The sequence below is a fragment of the Euprymna scolopes genome, chromosome 20, assembly GCF_053919585.1.
Source record: "Euprymna scolopes isolate OS-2025 chromosome 20, ASM5391958v1, whole genome shotgun sequence".
Taxonomy (NCBI): Eukaryota; Metazoa; Mollusca; class Cephalopoda; order Sepiida; family Sepiolidae; genus Euprymna; species Euprymna scolopes.
Window position 1 is genome coordinate 39,866,204 of NC_136501.1, and position 19,862 is coordinate 39,886,065.

Genomic DNA, 19,862 nt, shown 5'->3' on the forward strand with positions numbered 1-19,862 from the left:
CACTCAGCTCTTTAGACTATTGTTCTAATCTCCTTTAAATTTATATATATATATATATATATATATATATATATATATATATATATATATATGTGTCAATAGTTTATAAACAGGTACAACCAATAGACAAACATCATTGGAACACCAGCAAAAGGTCATACCTCAAATCTTTCTTTCATGTGTCCTGAAATCAAAACTGCTTTTCTGTAAGAAGTGAAAATGCCAAAGCCAGAATTATATGTTGATGTTTCATTTATTTCTTGCTAGGTTCCTTTCCAGAGTTGGCACGCATTGCAGCAAACTACATTTTGCTAAGCCACCCTTTCTGACTTCCACAAGCATTCAGTCCAAACACTCTGACCATCTGCTAAAACGTTGCATATCAAATTCATCTCTCTCATAACTAAACTTTACGTCTCAAAATCTATCTTTTCCATTACGTCATCACTGCACGTAGCCTGAAGATACTTGCTGGGTTTTTGTCATGTATCTTTATTTATATTATCATTAGCTCAAATTCCATCTGTTAAGTTAATATTCCTGAGAACTATTAAATGTAAATATTTCAACTTAACATAACTTTTCATATTGACAACATTTTTCTATCTAACAATTAAAATCATAATAATCAACCATTATAGTGTTAGGTATTCAGTGTTAAAATCAATGGAAATCATTTTCAAGGCTCTTTTATCATCTCTAAATGCCGGAAAGATACATTTATACTTAGATATACTTAGTTTACTTTTTAGAGTAAGAAGATATAATCTTCTTACTCTAAAAAGTAAACAAAATAAGTAATGCAGAAACTAAGATGCAGCCTAGAGTAAGTAATCATGTCATTGTTGTTATTTCTAATTGCTTCCATTATTACAACTACAAAGAGAAAAAAAAATCGATTATCAAGTCTGTGATGATTGTTAATATCACTACCCAACTATTTACAACGTTTCAACTAGACTACATTTGTTTTCTGTCAACAAGATGATTCCGGCCAGCTATTTAAATGAAATCAAAGAATTGGTGCACTCTGATGCTAAAATGAAAATGAATGATTTTTACAAAAAATAATTTTTCAATCATAAAACCCGCATCTATTTTAAAATTACACATCCATAAATATTTAGGTTAAGAAGTGAAAAAATAGTATATTAATCATAGTAATTTTTATAGAGTTAAAATAAAGAATCTATACATTAATACGATAGCGGGTGTGTTATCTTCTGTGTCACACTTACATCCGGGTCGTTTAATTGTTATGTACTTCTATTTCTTGTAATAAATAATTTTACTAAGAATTCTTCATAAGTTTTGGTTTCGGTTTTGATTATAGCTAATAGCACTCAAGTCATTTAATTTTTTTTATAAATAATTTTACTAGGAATTCTTCATAATTTTGGTTTCTGTTTTGATTATAGCTAATGGCACTTCAGTCATCTATTTTTTCATAAATAATTTTACCAAGACTTTCTCATAAGTTTTGGTTTCGGTTTCGATTATAGCTGATAGCACCCCAATAAACTATTTTTAAAAAAATAATTTTATCAAAAATTCTTCCTAAGTCTTGTTTTCGGTTTTGATATTAGCTGATGGCATTTTAGTAATCTATATTTTTTATAAATAATTTTATCAAGAATTTTTTATAATTTTGGCTTCGGTTTTGGGTATAGCTGAAGGAATTATATTTATATATATATATATATATATATATATATATATATATATATATATATATATATATTCATAAATTTGGGATTCAATTTCGATTCAAGCTGATGCCCCAATGTTTTTTTTTATTTTTGAAACTGCAACTTTATAATATATAAAAATCGATAGAACATTAACTCCATAATAATATACACGAAATCTGCAAGAATTAAAATAGCATATTTAAGCATATTTTACCACCTGGTTACACCGGGTGCCCCTGCTAGCTTGAATAAATACTTTTACAGTTTTAACAAAATAGCTATAATAATATCAAAGTGTCTCCATTTACGTTGAATATCTACGGAATACCAACATCAATATATTACATATGAATCAGTCCCCTGTAAAATTTCCACAGGTCCTGTTAGTTACTGAATAATTTGAAAAAAAAAAAAAAAGGCTACAGTACCTAAATATGTTAATTTCCATCTTTACCTAGCTTCTATCATTTTATAACTTAGTATGAAAAAAAAAATGTGCGTAAAATTTTGTGGAAAAAATACTACTTAGTGTTTGCATGCGAGAGTAAGTAACTAAAATAAATGCAATTTCATGCTTTTATTGGCAAAAATTATTAGAAATTAGCAAGGGCGCCTGGCATTGCCAGACTGTAAAATATGCTGAAATATGTAATCATAATAAACACCCCCAAAAAATAAGTTCAAGAACTTCTGAAATTGAAAAAACATCAACATGAAGTTTCTGATTCCAAATGAACAGTTTACATTTCGACTTGCTGATATAATTCTGTATGCATTATTCATCCATCCAAACAAAGATTTTACTTGTTATAAACACTTCTTTGTACATGATTACTATTTCCTGATAATTCAATGATATGTGACCAGTAGTTTAAGAGTTTATCGGTTAAATATTTACAGACAAACAGACATACATCTACTGTTTTATTTAAGTAGATTATGTTTGTAACCAAAAACTGATTCACTTTAAACTAATGCCGAACATGTCTACTTTTTTGTGGATCATTAAAAGATGAAATTTCGTTAAAAAATATTTTTTTTGCATTTCCAGGTTTCAGTCCACATAACCTCCGACTTTCTTCGAGTGTATAAGTCACCATGTTAATACAGCGAAAGGGAGGTAACTCTACACCTTCGAGGTTATAGTGTAGAGTTACTCTTCCTCTTCCTTTACCAAACATGGTGACTTAATACACCTGAAGAAAGTCAGAGTTTAACATCGACTGAAACGTTGTGCAAATGACACTCAAGATGAGAACATTAATCGGTTTCTCTTCCCTGCAACCTCTATCTCACAGAAGAGATGTTGCGAGTTTGTCTCTGCTTTATCGTTATTTTCACAATTGAGCTTCAATCTATAGTCCCTCCTCGCCAAACAAGAAACACTCGTCTAGCTGAAATCACTATCAATAATTCCCCCCACTCTTTATCTGTGCCTAAACCTTAACATAGAGTCCTTGAAGTGCACGCCTGTGGAACTGTCTTCCGTTTTCCTGCTTTCCAGCTGACTATAATCCGATTGTCTTCAAGTCCAACGTAAACAAGTTCTTGATGAGCCATTCCACTTAAGTTAACAAATTTGTGAAATTTCCATTACTAACTATACTATATTGTCCAATTGACTACTGTACACTCTTAACCCTTATCCTCGAGTGGTATCTGGGCCTTGTTGATGCCTATGTAAAAAAAAAACAAAAAAAAACATGAGAAGTGGAGTCTGAAAAATCTAAATAATATATCATGGTTCTTTTTGTACGAGTTTTCTGAAAATATGTAAATGTATTAATGTCTTCGCAAACTGATTACTGTACACGCAATAACCCTTATCACTGAGTGGCCTTCGGGCCTTGATAAGTGGTGACCCCCATGTAAAGATAAAAAAGAAAAAATAAAGGTAACATTTAACACAAGGCCGGTTTTTGATGTGGGAAAAATTCAGCTAGCCTAGTATTTATTATTTAGTATTTGAAAAGAAATACCTGTATATTCCAATTGGCACAGTCAGGAATGTAAAGAGGGTGTAATACCCGGTAGAATGACCACCACCACTGTCTGTAGACCGAAAACAGTATATTTTGACAACAGCCGGAAGACTGGATAAGAAAACAGTGAATCTGAATGTCTACTTATGAGGAATAAGTTAGACACAAAGTACGTAGAGAAATTTCAGCTCCTTTCAAAACGGCACTCTGGATAAGACCAAAAAATACCCTAATAATACCCAAAGGAGAAGGTCATGCATAGCAAGATGCCTCCCTCCCCCATTCCTACCCTGTATACCGGAGAACGTTAATACTTATTCGAAAGCTCGGATGAAATAAGTCCTCCGAAACTATTTTCAACAGTCAAAGGGAGATAATTCCTGCAAAATATTTTAAAAATTTTAAAATCAAAGTAAAGGGGAGATAACTCCCAGGAATTTTTTTAAACTAGGATAATTCCTACCCATTGTCTTTGTCCATCTCTGGCTTTAAGTTCACAACATCCTAGAGATTAAAGAAGAAAAACAAATCATTTCATATAATACGATATGCACATCAAATTCTCCTAAATATCTAATCAAACAAACGCCAAAGGTGCAAATTCATATTTAAATTCATCTAATTTATTTTTAAAAGGATTTAGATAAAAGCTATTGAAAATTTGATTAGTAATTTCTTCCATATGTATATTACTCAATTAAAAATAATATTACTAAATATTACTCAATTACAAATAGTATTACTAAATATTACTCAATTACAAATAGTATTACTAAATATTACTCAATTAAAATAATATTTCTAAATATTACTCAATTAAAAATATTATTACTAAATATTACTTAATTAAAAGTATTATTACTAAATATTACTCAATTAAAAAAAAGTTTAACCATATGGGAGATCGGTTCTAAAGATTGTGTAGAATATTGCTTCTATTTTCTTGAAACATTTGTTTATCTCTTAGATAACAAATAAAAACATAATAATAATAATAATAATAATAACTAGCAGAACCCATGGAAATTCTAACGTAGTTGAAAATTAAAAAAAAACACATCAGTAAGAAACATCTCATCACATAATCAAACACTTACATTAAGATTTGATCATGTACCATTAAAGACTTAATTAAATCATCGGTCGTGTGAGAGAGTCACAATATTTTTCTTGGTGATAGTCACAAAGTATGTGTTCAATTTACTAGAACATTATAATTGTAAACTGATCCCCAGCGATAAAAGACATAATTTTTTTTTAAAATCTGTAAGTTAAAGTTTATAATCGATGAAATTAACACAAAAAAAGAAGAAAAAAAATGGTAAATTGTGAAATTTAGAGGCAGGGGTCAATTTCCTAAATGTCCACTCAATAATCAAATAATAATTTTGATTTTGATTTTTTTTTATAATACAAGTGCAACAACAGTCACGCAAACAAGTGGCAAAGAGTGGCTTGTGTGACACTCAAAACCTGACCGATAGGAATGAAAAGGCGACATATGCTCAAATGCAATAATATGACGAATTCAGCATGTAAAAAGCATGTATTTCTTTTATTGAGAAGATTTTTTTTGCTCACTCAAAGTCATTTTGTACATACTTTGTGTGTCTGTGGGGGAAAAGAATGATGGATTTTTTTGTGCACAAAACGGTATTCGGCAGTTTAAAATTTAACTTTCAACACTTCAATAAGCTTTTTATGGATTAATTTTTAGGGTCTAATTATCTGTTTTACCTCCATCCCCCGGTCAATTCTAAAATCACCAGGTCTTTTTTTACTATAGTAATCCAGACAAAAATGGAATTTTTACTTGATTAAATAATTTAAAATAAGAAAAAAAGATTTTCGTTTTAATTTTATTATTTTTACTGTGCAGAAATTCATATCACTATAAAATAGGTAAAAAGTAAAAAAAAAATATTCCATCAAATTTGGTTCTCCAGTAAATAATTTGAAATAAAAAAATGATGGTACTTATGCATTGAAACCGTTATTTAAAAAGCCATTCTTATCATGGGGAGGGAAGGGTGTTTTGTAACTATGTTGTACTTTCCCCTAACAATGTAATAAAAAAATATAATAAAAAATTAAATTGAACTTGTAAATACGATAAAAAAAAAATAGCGCAGTAACATAGATGCACAAACATCCAAATGAATTTTTCTTTTAATTCAATTTTATTTACTGTGCAATAGCTCCTATTTACTTGCCTCCCCACGAGGGTAGAGTTAGAGACAAAGTTGGTTTTTAATGTGGGGAAAATCCAGCTCCCCAAAGGTTTTGGTTTCCAACCATGATATGCGTTTGACCTATTGGTAATTTATTATTTATTTTTAATTTAATATTTTCCATTTCTAAAAAAAAAGTAAAAATATTTGTTTAAAAAATGGTTACAGGCAGCCAGACACACACACATGGAAAAAAATGTGTTTTATATTATCAGTTTCTGATACGATCACTTGGAGTCATGAGGCATCTGGGAGTATGTGCAACTAAGAGGGTGACACCACACTCTTCAAAGTTGTCAAATTGGAGTTTTATCATCAGATGCAATTTTATATCACATTCAGGATAGTTGAGAGCTTGAGTATCTGATAGAGTTTAGAAAAAAATAGAAATTGCTGATAAAGTTGTATTTTGCTGTGGTTGGGTGAGTCTATGTGAACCCTTTCCTTAAAGATGTCTCAGACAGTTTAGTGTCTTACTTAGAATTGACTCTATTTAACTCATATTATCACTCTGAATTAGTGTGAATTGGAAAGTATTGATAACTAACAAGTCAATTCAGACACATTTTACTTCCCATGTTCGGGGCCATTATATAGTTAATACCAATTAGGATTTTACCAGTAATAAAAACACAATATTTAAACTAAATATGTATTTTTCTTATAGAAAATCGCCACAGACATTGTAAACTGATTCCCAATGATAAAAGTCATAAAATTTTTTTTTTTCAAACTTTTTTTTTTAATCTGTAAATTAAAATTTATAATCGATGAGATTAGTGTGAAAAAAGAAAAAGAAATGATATAAGAAGTGGAATTTAAAAAGGGGGGGGGGGGCAATTACCTAAATGTCCGCCCAATAAATCGCTCCAGACAAGGCATGAAGCTACTTGAGGGAAGTGGGTTGGTTGGTTGGTTGGTTGTTTTTGTCTTACGGCATATCAACCCTTTTCGGGTTATTTAATGCCGAATCCAAAGATTTTGAAGAAAAATCTTTTTAATGGAGTATATTTGTTGTTTTCACGTCAGTTTCTATTTAACTCATAGTTGGGACCCGAACAGGTACTACCACTCCGGGTCAGAGTGGACCTGGGAACAATGGTAATTAAAGGGTGGCTCCACACTCCCCAAAGCCCACAAGCTGGGGCCTCACCACTGGATATAGTTTAAGGTCATATCCAGGACCCCCATTGAGGGACTTTTACCCTCTGCAGGGGGGCAGTCGGCGTATTCTAATGCCCCACCGACAGGGCCGTGAGGGAAGTGGGAGTTAACACAAATAAAAGAATTATTTTCACAAAGACAGATGCCTATTGGTCTTAGTCTTGAACTAACCAAGGCTATAGATCGAAGGAAAATAGGCAGAAGATAGAAAATTCCACAAGACTGCAGTCATTCGAAAGATTACTGGAATAGGAAGCTTTATTGTAATAAGGTATCAGAATTGCGAATTGATAGAGACCACGACCAACGAGCTGAAACAAAGAGAGTAGGGAACAGATCAGGCAATTCTGAAGAACACTTGCCAGACTAGTATTTATATAAATGACTGAGGCAAGCAACATTGTCTGTAAGAGAGAGGCTGCAGAGAAGAAAGGGTGGACCCAATCAAATTAGATACGTTTCTGCAGTTTATCAAGAACCCTCAAATGGGACGGAAATTATTAGTAAAAAAGAAAACTTTAAAGAGTAAAAGAAAAGGATTTACCTGGGAATCTTCATATAAAATTGTGGCTGGAATCGACTTGTCTAGAATTTTTGAAAAGATTGTTGGTTGATTGTATTGGTATTTCTTTGCTGCCGCCTGGGCCTTGCTTACTTCATCTGCTGTTGTAGAACAAAAAACCTGAAATATTAATTTCATTTATTTAGTATTACCCTAATCAACAACCCTATTTCAATTTTAGATAACAAAACAAACATACAAGTTGATATATATGTATATATATATTGTATTTTGTGTACAGAAAATTGTTAGATGAGACAAGTCATTGGTGCCATCGGTTTCAAGCCCGATAATTAGGACCGTTTTAGATATCCATATCAAGCTCTCTTCAGCCAATACTCATCTGAAGAGAGCTTGATATGAATATCTAAAACGGTCCTAATTATCAGGCTTGAAACCGATGGCACCAATGACTTAACTCATCTAACAATTTTCTGTACACAAAATACAAAATATAAATACGCTCTTATTTTTCGGATTTTCTTTTTAATTGAGCACTCCGCTGGATTTCTTTTTCCAAAATATATATATATATATGAGAATGTATAAAAAAGGAATGTGCAAAGGTTAAAAATATATATATTTTCTTTGTTTCCTGTTGGGTGACATGGTTTATGCTATTTTGAAAAAAAAACAAAAAAAACAAAAAAAAAAACTTTTTTTGCAAGAACAAAATTTGTGACTGTACCTTCAGTGTTCCTCAGTGTAATCATATATATGTATATGAATGATAAATGCGCAAAAATCCAATGATATGATTTTAAACATGGAAGCAGAAGGCCTAAATGCTCAACATTTCATCTATTTCGCTGGCTTTTTCAAGAGAAAGAACAGATAGAACTGGTCCATTATGAGGTGGTGGGGCAGGTTATCTTAATATTCTATAAGAATCTTTCACTTAGTGATACAAGCACCAAGTGAAAGATTGTTTCAGCAATCTGCCTCACTAAGAAGGTTAATTATTTCAGGAGTATATATGCAAAAAGAGAGTAACATATATAAATTTATGTAAATTAGGAAATTATATGAATGAGTTTACATATATATATATATATATTTTTTTTTTGTTTTCTTAAATCAGCCCAGCCTTGACAGTCATGTTTTAAATCCTTCCATTTCTTTTTTTCTATGCACATCTTATCTTTCTTTTAATAATTTTATTTGAACTCATTCCCTTTTTCCTTGTGAATTTATGAATTATTCCACGGATTTCTTGCCTTTTGGATTACTTTGGACCATCTTCCAATCACGCGATTCCCTTGGATTTTACTTGTGGAAATGAAAATTTAATTAACTTTTTTGGATTTTACCATTATTTGATATTTTACCCTTCACCAGACAATCCATTCACGTGAAATCACCTTTTTCTTCACCGTATCCCCTCTGCTTCACTATTTGTTACCAAGTAAGATCTATGACTTACTTGTAGTTTCATTAAATACTTTTGCAAGCAAAATCTGATCCCACATTTTGCTAAATCCTACCCTCTGATGAGAAGGAAAGTATTTCCTCGAAACTCCGCAGATTAAGCACTATCCACTTATTTTGTGCTTCCTTTTTTTAAATTAAATATGTTTTTAACTCTTTTTCAAAGTGTTTTTTAACATGTTTTATTAACTACTTGTTTTTATATTTATAATATAAAGTTGAACGTCTGTATGTGTGTCTGATCACAAATAGGCTCCTATTATAGAAAACTGATCACATATAATGATAGAAGATGTATCGAGACACAGGAATGGGTATGTTTGATCTGGCATAATGATGATTCATTAAAATTGTGGGTTATGCGTACGTACCTGGTCCACAAAGTATGGAAATAAAAAATTTTAAAGTTAAAACAAAACGTTTACAAGTGTTTTTGATATAGATGTACATAATAATACTTTGATAAGTATGTTTTAACTTAAATAGGGATAGTATAATAAGATTGTTGGGTCTGCGTTCGCGCCTGGCCTCCATAGAATGGAAATAGGCACAAACTTTAATAAAGACTTTTCATATCTATCTGCGTAAGTATACTTTGATAATTATGTTTCAGTTTGAAGAAATATGGTGTAACAAAATTATGGGGGTGTTCGTTCGCGCCTGACCTCCATAGAATGGAAATATGTCACAAAGTTTACCAAGGTTTTTTAATATAGATCCACTGAATATTGTGATAAGTGTTTCAGTGTGAACAGGTATGTGTATAATAAATTATGGGGTTTATCTATTTTATTTTTACTTTCATCATATTTTGCTTTGGTTTTGATACCCCCAAATTCGAAGCTATCTCTTTACAACCCTTCCTTTTCATAACCTATCATAATTTCATAAATCAGAGTCCATTTTCTGTAGGCTTTTTTTGAACCCAGTCAACGACGGGTATTTTTGCTAGTATATATATATATATATATATACGGAGGTACAAATTTATAATTAACCAGTATGTACACACTTTTCAATAACGATGGTTTTTACTAGATGGGAGAGCTATTCTAGAAATCTTTCCTTTGTTTTATTGTATTCATGGAATGGGGAATAAGAGTGAATTCACTTAAACAACAAATGGAATTATTATGCATTGATTATCGTTTTGATGACCAGACTCCATGATATGAGAGAAAATGACACTGAACTTGTTAGTTTTTATTTCTTTATTAGTGATGGGATGGTTCGAATCTTTTCCCCAATTCCAATACAATTACCGATACCATACTACATTCTCGATTCCAATACACTTACTTATTCCGATTCTTTATAAATCTCCTTATTAACTGAAAAGTTGTTATTTACTCCTGATTACCATAAAAACACATGTTAAATGGACACATTTTTTCTTAAACGTAAAAATACACTTGTGGGGCATGATCTATAGATTTTAAATTGATTGGAAGTTTAAAATCAATAAATATTTATTATTACATCATTACTACCAGCAGTAGAAGATTTTACTTTATACAAAATCAAATAAAAAAGATAATGAAAGGAATCGTTTTTTTGAATCGAAAAATAGGCACAAATTTTTTTGATTCTGATACCGATACCCCAAGAATGTCCGATTTTCGATTCCCGATTTTGATTAATCATCCCACCACTACAAAGTATCTTGTGCAGATTTTGTTGCGTTCGCCAATATAGTTTTATCACGATTAAGACAGTATGAAGTATACAGTAGCCTTGCCTTTAGATGTGGTGTCAGATTTAGGCCTTTGAATTACATTATATTATATTAGCGGGCGTGTCCAGCATTGCCCGGGTGTTTGGAAAAAGAAATGTTAGGAGGCAGGTTCGAACCCGTGACACGAAGGTTGAAAAGAAAGTGAGAGTAAAGCTGAGATTTTACCGCTACGCTATGAAGCAAGAGGAAGTGAAAAGTATTGAAATTTAACGATTAAAAAGTTAACTTGCTAAGTGAATGAGTTCACGCAGGAACAGAAATGAACTGCTTCTCGCCGCATTTGTTTCCCCACGATGCTGGTGAACAACAGCTCCCCCAAAAGATGAATAGCAATTGTCTGATATGAAGGGTTCTCCCAACATTGATCAAAGCTAATTGCTTTCAAGATGTTCCTGGCAGGAAAGCCAGGCGGCCTACTTCGCTTTCGATTAGTTTCGCTTTATTTACATGAAAAAAAACCCAACAAACATGCAAAAGGACGGAATAGAGGAAATTGTATAAAATTTGATCAAAAATAAATGTACAGAAGACGTGCGTTCACAACTTGTAGATATAATGATCTAGGGAGTATATAAAAAGTTGTCAAAAATAGCAACCCTCTTGAGAACCCCACAAAAAAAGCCTTTCTTGGACATACAAAAATGCACAAGCTACTTTTGCCTTTTATATATATAGACTAGTGAGGGGTACCCGGTGTTGCCCGGGTGTTTGGAGGTGTGTAGGGGGGTTAAAAAAAAAAGTAAGTATGAGGATCGAACCCAAACCGTTGAGGCAAAGTTGTAAATTAAAGTGTGAAAAAAAAAAACGTGCGACATTAACCATTGCCCCACCGCGAGATGCTAACGGAAACACGTTTGAATTTATTTAATTACTTGGATTTGGCAGGTGTCCGTTTTAATGAGTTAATAAGGTCAAGTTTGACTGCGGGATAGTACCTTCATTTACTGCTGAACGCTTTTTTTTTCCCCCCAAGATGTTATAGGAAAAAGACTAACCTACATGCGGCAAGCGACAAATGTTGAATATTTATCTTCCTGAAATCGAGCAAATTAAATAGACAGGCGAGCTTCGTTGTTAACTGTGAGGTATCATGATTTATATGTGATATAAAAAGTTTTTAGGCGAGCGACCGCTTCTCTGAAAGAAGCCTTTTGTAGACATACAGAAAAAGCGAACACACATGCATACATTTTCGATTTTATATTTATAGATTATATTATATCTACAATTGTAGAGGAGGTCAATTCAGATATTTTGATGCCTATTAGTGTTAGTTCTTGGGTAGATGAGGTTGTTATTAGTGTTAGTTATTAGAGGTAAATTTCTGTTAAATGTCGGGCTAATTTGGGAGCTGTCTTGATTGCGTTTTGGAGTAAATCTGGACAGCTTTTAATTTTGAGTTTAGTATATACGAAGGATATTGTAGAGGTTTGAAAGTGTGTTGTTTGAAACATGAGAAAGTTTTCAATGAAAGCAACATACCTGTGATTGAACGATGAAGGAAGTGACAGTGGCTCCCAAAAAATGATTCCATATTGCAGGGATGGCTCTACGTTGAGCAAGGTTTATCCGGAGGCCCAACATATTGCCTTCTTCGTTTTACTGAAATCAAAATAAAAATCTAATTATCTCTGCAAATGCAAATCCCATGGAATTAAGGTATTTTAATAAGTAATGTTAGTAGTTCAATGATGCTGTTCATAATAATTCAATAGATAAGTACTGTATGTCATTAAAAGAAAGAATTGTTTGCTGTGCATTGTTTTTTTACTCCTTATTAAAGATATGTAACAAAATATACAATGGGTGTCATGATTTCAAAATGTTGTGGAACCACTGTGATGATATATACTATCAACTATTACTTTATCAGAATATGAGATGTGTGAGGACGAATCTAGTATAATCCACAATCCAGATTATTTGGCAGCCTTGTTACTCTCGTTTCTCTTATTTTGTCCTTTAGTTCTGCCATTCAATGAGCGATGATTCTGACAAAGGGGAAAGAATTGCTGTTTTCTGGGTCAGAACTATCCATCTCACACTCATCATTGGCTTGTTTTTTTTTATCATGTAATAGTAAAGTTTTAGCTTCTTACATCAAATAGTTTCATGCTTTGTATGGAGCGATCTGAATAATAAAAAAAAAAATCAAACATATTCAAAATAATTTTAATTCTTAAATTAATTAAAACTCCACTGTTAAATTTACGACTTCCGTATGTTTTCGGGTATGCTGAAAACGAATATCATATTTAGATTTGAGACAGACTAGTAGTTTTCTATATTAAAACCTGTATTATCCAATATAATCCCTTATGTTTTCATTGGAGCCATGTTTTTTTCCCAACTGAATAAGTACTAATGCCCATTACAAAAACACTCCCCCTCTTTATTTCACGGCCACTGACATTCATTAAGTAATATACTGGAAATAAATGTCTTAAGAACGTTGTCATTTTAAAGGTGAGTGTTGAGTTGCAGTTAAAATTTACCATAAAAAAAGAAAAGAAAATGGCAATCTTGTTTTTAATTTTTCATTAAAAGTATTGAAACAAGGGATAAAATTAACACTTTATATTTCTAATACCCTTGTTGCGGACTGGCGTAATATTATTTACACACTAACCACTACAAAATAAAATATATTAATGAAACGAATGGAAGGAAGGAAAGAACACAATTGTTGAATAAACAAACATGGTTTATTTTCCGTTGGAAAAATGGTTTAGGGAAAAAAATATCATCCACATATGCAAATATGAATGGCAGAAATTAACTGTTGAAAGGTTTGACAGGCGTTTCTAAGCCCGAAAGGCATCCGTAGGAACTCGTAAAGACCAAATGGTGTGGTAGTGCAGTTTTGTGAATGTCTTCTTCTGCTACTGGTATTTGATAATATGCCTTTACCAGGTCCAGCTTGGAAAATATAGTGGCGCCTTGCAGTCCGTTGGCGAAGTCGTGGATATGGGGGATAGGGTATCTATCCAGGACCGTTTTTGCGTTCAACTGTCTGACATCCCCGCAAGGGCGCCATGTGGTATTATCCACTTTCTGTATTATGTGTAGTGGTAATGACCAAGCACTTTTCGAGGGTCAGATTATTCCCATGTCTAACAGGTTTTGAAACTCGAATTTTGCAAGCTTCTATTTATCCGATTTCAAACGTCTGGGAGTGGCATAGACGGGTTGTCCTGTGGTCTTAATGTAGTGTTTAGTGCTATGTTTGATGGGGTCAGTATTTTTAAATGGCTGGGAAAGTTGCAGATATTTTTGAAGTAACGTAACGGCGGACGTGTATATCTTCGGGTAAAGCAGTGCTGATTCCAGTGGTTAAAAATTTCGAGGTGGTTCCTCTCACTGAAACCTTAGCTTCGTTGTCAATCAATATGTGATGAGTCATGTCGACAGATAGGTTGAAATTGGATAAAAAGTCTGCCCCCAAAATGCTGGCTATGGTGAAATTGGATAAAAAATTCCTTCGCATTCCCAGGTTTATGTTTAATGTTTTATCACCAAAAGTTGGTATTTTCGTTCCATTGGCGGCTTGTAGTGTGAAAAACTGGGTCTTTGTTAGATGACCATATGACGGACGTATCACACTAATTTCTGCTCCGGTGTCTATCAAAAAATTATATCCGTGGATTTTGTCATGGATATAAAACAACCTTTTCTAGAACTTCCAGTGACAGTCGTCGTCATTACTGGCTGGAAAATTTGTTTCCCTGCGTTGGTTTCTTGAGCGAAAAAAGTTTTGCACATCGTCTAGCATCAGCACCAGATTTTCTGTGATAGTAATATACATTTTGTCTATCACGTGAAACAGGTCGACTTCTGCTGGAACTTCTCCTTCTGTACCATTGGCGAGTGTCTTTGTTGTTTCTGGGGTAACGTCAATGCGTTTGGAGAATGTCCACCAATTGTTGCGAAAGCTTTTCCTTGGTGGACTTTAATTCCGTTAATTCCACATCTCGGGTTTGAACTGGTGGCCATTGGTGTGCGTATACCTGTTGGCTTTGGGAACTTTCGTGTATCCGGTCAGCTATGTCGGCGAGTTTTCCTATCATCGTCTCTTCCGACATTGGTGCGAGGATTTGTTTCGTTGTTGCGGGTAGTTTATCCATCCAAAGGCATCGCATAATGCTGTCCGACATTTTGTTGTCTCCCAGCAAGGCTTTCATGTGACGGAGTAACTGCGACGGCGTGTGGTCTCCCAATTCGACTTGCATGAACAGGTTTCACAGCATGACTTCATTAGAAACGCCGGTTTGCTGTAAATTTGCCTGCTTGAGTGTGTTGTACGGGTTTTCCTCCGGCATATTTTCAAGCACATCTAAAACTTCTTCAACAATCTCCAAAGGCAGTTTTTCGACGAGGTAGCAATAATGTGCTCGTTGTGAAGTTATCTGTTTGGCGTCAAATAAAGCTTCTATCTGAACGAACCATGTCTTTGTATTAGCCGGGTTGAAGGGTGGAATGTTTAATGTCATTGTTTTGTGCTGGGTTTCTGTCACTTGTAGTTCCATTGTCCTTTTGTGTTTTGAAATTCCTTTTCTGTTTTTCTTTTCTTTTTTTTTTTTTTTTTTAGAAAAAACGCGCGCTTCCTTCAAAAACATCTATTTCTAAAAAATTGAGGGGGTCACTAACTTTGTTGTGGACTAGCGTGATATTATTTACACACTAACCACTACAAAATAAAATATATTAACGAAACGAATGGAAGGAACGAAGGAACACAATTGTCGAATAAACAAACATGTCGTTTATTTTTCGTTGGAAAAATGATTTAGGGAAACACGTGTCCAGTTCAGTCATTAACGACTACGTGTGTGGAAAAGGGATAATGTAGTAGAAAGAGAAACAGCAGTCCAGCAGGTAGAAAAAATAGAGGGAGAATTGACCTCAGTAAATTCACGCTTGCATGATAGTAGTCGGCTACATGGAAGTGTCTTCAGACCACAAGCTGTGGACGCGACCTTGTTTGGTTGGAGAGCCAAGGCAAAAAAGGTAGTTGAAACGTGTTGTTGGCTTTTATACCGGAATCAGTATTCTAACTCTAACTGCGCATGTCTGGATTTCACTTAAACGGAAGTGACGTCACCAATGTGTGCATGTTTGCGTGAGCGCGAGCGTGCATGTGTGTGTGTATGTGAACATGCGTGTATACATGCACGTGTGTGTGCATGTGTGTATACGTGTGTATACATGCGTGTGTGTGTGAAGAAAAGTACGTTGTACACCCGTCTAATGGTTTTAAGAACCACCAACAACTCCGAGTAAATATATCTACCTGCTTCCCATTCCAGAAAAGTTAGTCATATCGCCAGTTTATAGTTGGGAACCCAGCTCCGCCGCAAACAAGCGAGGTCTAGATGATTATAGAAGTAGCAAAACGAACCAACTCCACTTCGATCGAAGAAGAAGGGAATGTCTGAGAGAATGATCAAACCATACATCTGGTCAGGTAAAATTAACGACTGGGATTACATAGAGGCGCTTCTATAAAATTTAAACCAAACCAAACTTTTGCCGAACTAAACCAAAAACGTATTGGGATGATTTTAGGATTAGGATTAATGTTGAATAAAGAAAAAAAGTAACTGAGCATCAAAGTCGACTTCCACAAGGTTTTGGTTTCTCTCTTTTTTTTTTCATTTTTCTTAAACTTTTTCTTCTAAGGGATGGGACATCCAACCAGATGTCTGACATTTACCCCTATTTTAGTGAGTCCAACCAAGAGATCTTTTCAGGATTCTAGCCGTCCCTTTCAGTGCAATCGTTTGTATTTCACTTGCACTTGGTTCACCGGGTATGCTTGCTATGTACTTTTTTTCTTTTTTTTTGGGGGGGTGTGTGTTTTGGGGTGTGAGTTTTAAATTTTAGGCAAGTAAAATATTTGTATATTTGCGTAAAATAGCGATGTAATTTGGTTTTCAAGCACACTTGATGCATATCTTATGTTATTTTTTATATTTTCAAAATTTAAATAAATCCGATATTTTCAGAGAAATTATTCGATTTTAACTATAAATTCAAGGACGTTTAAAAATTAAAAAACAACTGGTTTAAAAGGTATGAAAGTAGGCGGAAATCATACTCAATCGTCTTTATGCCGATTTATAAAAAATAGTTTGGTTTAAATTCCGCAGAAGTACATAAAATAATTATTTCTTTAAAATGGTTTGTTCTCATAAAAACATATGGATGTCTGTTAAGATAGTCGACAGATCGAGTTAAAAAAAAAATGTCGTTTTACGCAAAAATAGTATTAATACTTAATTGTCATGACATATCCATATATTAACATATTCATAAATTACGAAAATCCATAAAGGAGAACAACTGATATTAGATTTTTAATTAAAAAGAAAAATGTATATCGCTGTAGACAAAAAATATTACACGCCATGAATAAGTAATCTGAAATATTCGTTCCGGGTTATGTCCCCTGTGTTTGAACTCTCCCCAGTCTATTTTATAATGCCTAAGAAAAATGCAATTTTACCTAATTTTCCGTAAAAATTACTTTTAACCATAAATAACTTTCTACTCGATGAATGTTCGTAGTTTTTTAAAATATTACTATTTTCGGTATGACAATTAAGTACGTTATATTGTTTTTGCTGAAAACATATTAAAAATAAAATCGATCTGTCGACTATACCTCTTAACAAGTGACAATATGTGTACTATGACCTTGAAAGAGCACATTTTTAGAAAGTTGTAACGCAAAACATGTTTGGAGTTTTAAAATGAACAAGCTGGAAGCTATTCTAATTTTTAAACAATTGAAAATGTAATAATCATTACTATTACGGATCAAATTATTTTAAATGAAACATCGGTAGGAAATTAATTTAAAAAAAAACAAAACAAAACAATTTATTTGTCTTTATCTGATTATGCGATCTATTTGCATAATAAAAATAAATATTTGATAGTAGATATAAGCCTGGGAAGTTTTGTAAATATCGGGTTTGAGCAAAGTGTCCATCTTTATTTAGTCAGTTTGTAACGTAAACAGAAGTAGTTAATTTGGTCCAAACCGATAATTTCGGGACTTAAATTGCTTTAGAACTGTTATTAAATTTTTTTTTTTTTTTTTACGTAAATATGTCACAAATAAGAAAGCAGAAATAAATTGTTTTTTTAAAACTAATTTATCAAGTGTATTGTTTTTTTTTTAAAAATAATTTATGTTGCTAATAATAATGATTACCAAATATAAATTCGAATTGTATTACTGGTAATTCGTTGAGGGATTCTTCAATCCTCGAATCGAGACAACAAAACGAAAACATTTTTCGATCACATCTTTGAACACGTGTGAATTAACATAATACCAAAAAAACATAGAAAATACTACATTTTGTTACAATCATAAACTCAATATTCCCGTGTAAATGAGAAATTCTAATCCATACTTTGACTCCCTTAACGAAATAACATAAACTTACCACACAACAACAAATGAGAGAAAACGAGGATTTAAGGAAACAATTAAGTTTCCTATTTACGTAAATTGTCTCCCTTGAGTGGTTTCATTAGAGTGACCTCCCTTAGTAGTCATTACTGCTCAGAAAACCGTCTCTATTTAGTTGCCCCCTCCCCTCACGCACGAAAGCAGTGTTAGAAACAAGTTAAAAAAAAAAAAAAAAAAAAAAAAAAACTGAACAATTCTGCTCCCCACTCTGAAATGGGACGCAAGTATATATTCCATCGGACTAGAAGAAGAAAACAGCTGACTGAGAAAAGAATAGCTGAAGTGTAGCAAGCATCAGAACAGATACTACACTTTGAAAGTCCATATTATGAGAGAAGAAGCCGTGTTTTCTTTGTACTTTTTTTTTTTTTTTTTAAATTTTCCTCCTTTAAAGATTGTAACGCTGGGTATGGGGCGGTCAAACCAGCTGCCAACATTGCCCTGCTTTTTATTGAAACCAACCGAGAGCTCTTTTTAGTATTCTCGTTGTTCCCGTAAGTACAATTATCTGGATCTATTTTGCACTTGGTTCACCAGGAATATTAGTTAGGTAGGACTTCAGGTTCTTCTTCATAAGCACTGTGGCACCTATAATAACTGGTATGATTGATATCTCTCTAAGATTCAAGTTTCTTTTCATATCATACATGGCACCTTGGTATTTGGTCTGTTTCTCGTTTTCAGCTCTGTTCAGACTTCCATCATTAGGAACACTCACTTCAACCAAGGTTGCAACTCTTTGTGACTTATTCCATATAATTATGTCAGGTTTCACAGCAGCATTTTCAAGGTAGGTGGCTGTAGGGATTACATGGTCGTAATGTATGGTATATAAGTCATTTCCATCTGTTCTTTTCAGGTTGATATTCCAAGGATTTGCTGTTACATTGGATGTTTAATTTTTTTACAGATAGTCCAGTGGATGTACTCGTAGTGTAGTAGCGATCCCCTAAAAGAACCTTGCAGCTTGATACTAGATGACTCACACTTTCCAATTCCATGTGGCAGGATTTACATTTGTTGCCATCTTCTTGAATGCATTGGTCATAAATCCCTGATCTTGAGCAGCCATTATAACCATTTCCTGATCGTGGTGGAGGGATCCCCTTTTGAGCCAATCCAAGGAACCTTCTTTGTCTATGTATCTCTGGGAAAGTTCCTCCAGAAAATATTTTGCACGCTGATGTTGGTCCCACTCTTTAAGGTTCCTCTTTGGGAAGGTCTCGGTATATTTCTGCCGACTCTTTCTTGCTATTTCTGTGACAGGCTTGTTTAGTGTTCCAGCCTCATTTGTAAGACAGCCCTGTTCAGTCTTGTTCGTGTGTATGTGAAGTTTGGTTGAATTTTTTTCACTTTGAAATATTTTGATGTTCCTCGAGGAAAACTGATTTTGTTAGATGTGTTTTTTTTTACTTTAGGCTTTATTTTGTTTTTCTGACTTCTTAATGCTTATGTAGCGACACGCAAGAAACATTAAAATGAATGAATAATGAACGTTTCAGCTATGCAAACCCACGCAAATTCTGTGGACATAAAAACTAAAACTTTTTTTTCGCACGGATGTAGTACACAGCTACACCACGTGA

At 33.4% G+C, this 19,862-nt stretch overlaps 1 protein-coding gene across 2 annotated transcripts in view; it reads right to left on the minus strand.

Annotated features, from left to right (window-relative positions):
* LOC145241399 (putative HIT-like protein slr1234) overlaps positions 1-18,380 on the minus strand; it is a 46,302-nt gene extending 27,922 nt beyond the window's left edge. Inside the window, exons 1-3 of one of the 2 annotated variants that reach the window (XM_080104326.1) lie at positions 18,251-18,380; positions 12,276-12,395; positions 7,613-7,750 (exon numbers count right to left, since the gene is read on the minus strand). In XM_080104326.1, coding sequence (XP_079960452.1) covers positions 7,613-7,750; positions 12,276-12,377 — 240 coding nt within the window. In that variant the 5' untranslated portion in view covers positions 12,378-12,395; positions 18,251-18,380. Of the gene's footprint in view, positions 1-7,612; positions 7,751-12,275; positions 12,396-18,012 lie in introns of both variants that reach the window. The other variant, XM_080104327.1, reaches the window with a different exon arrangement.
* Positions 18,381-19,862: the final 1,482 nt, after the last annotated feature.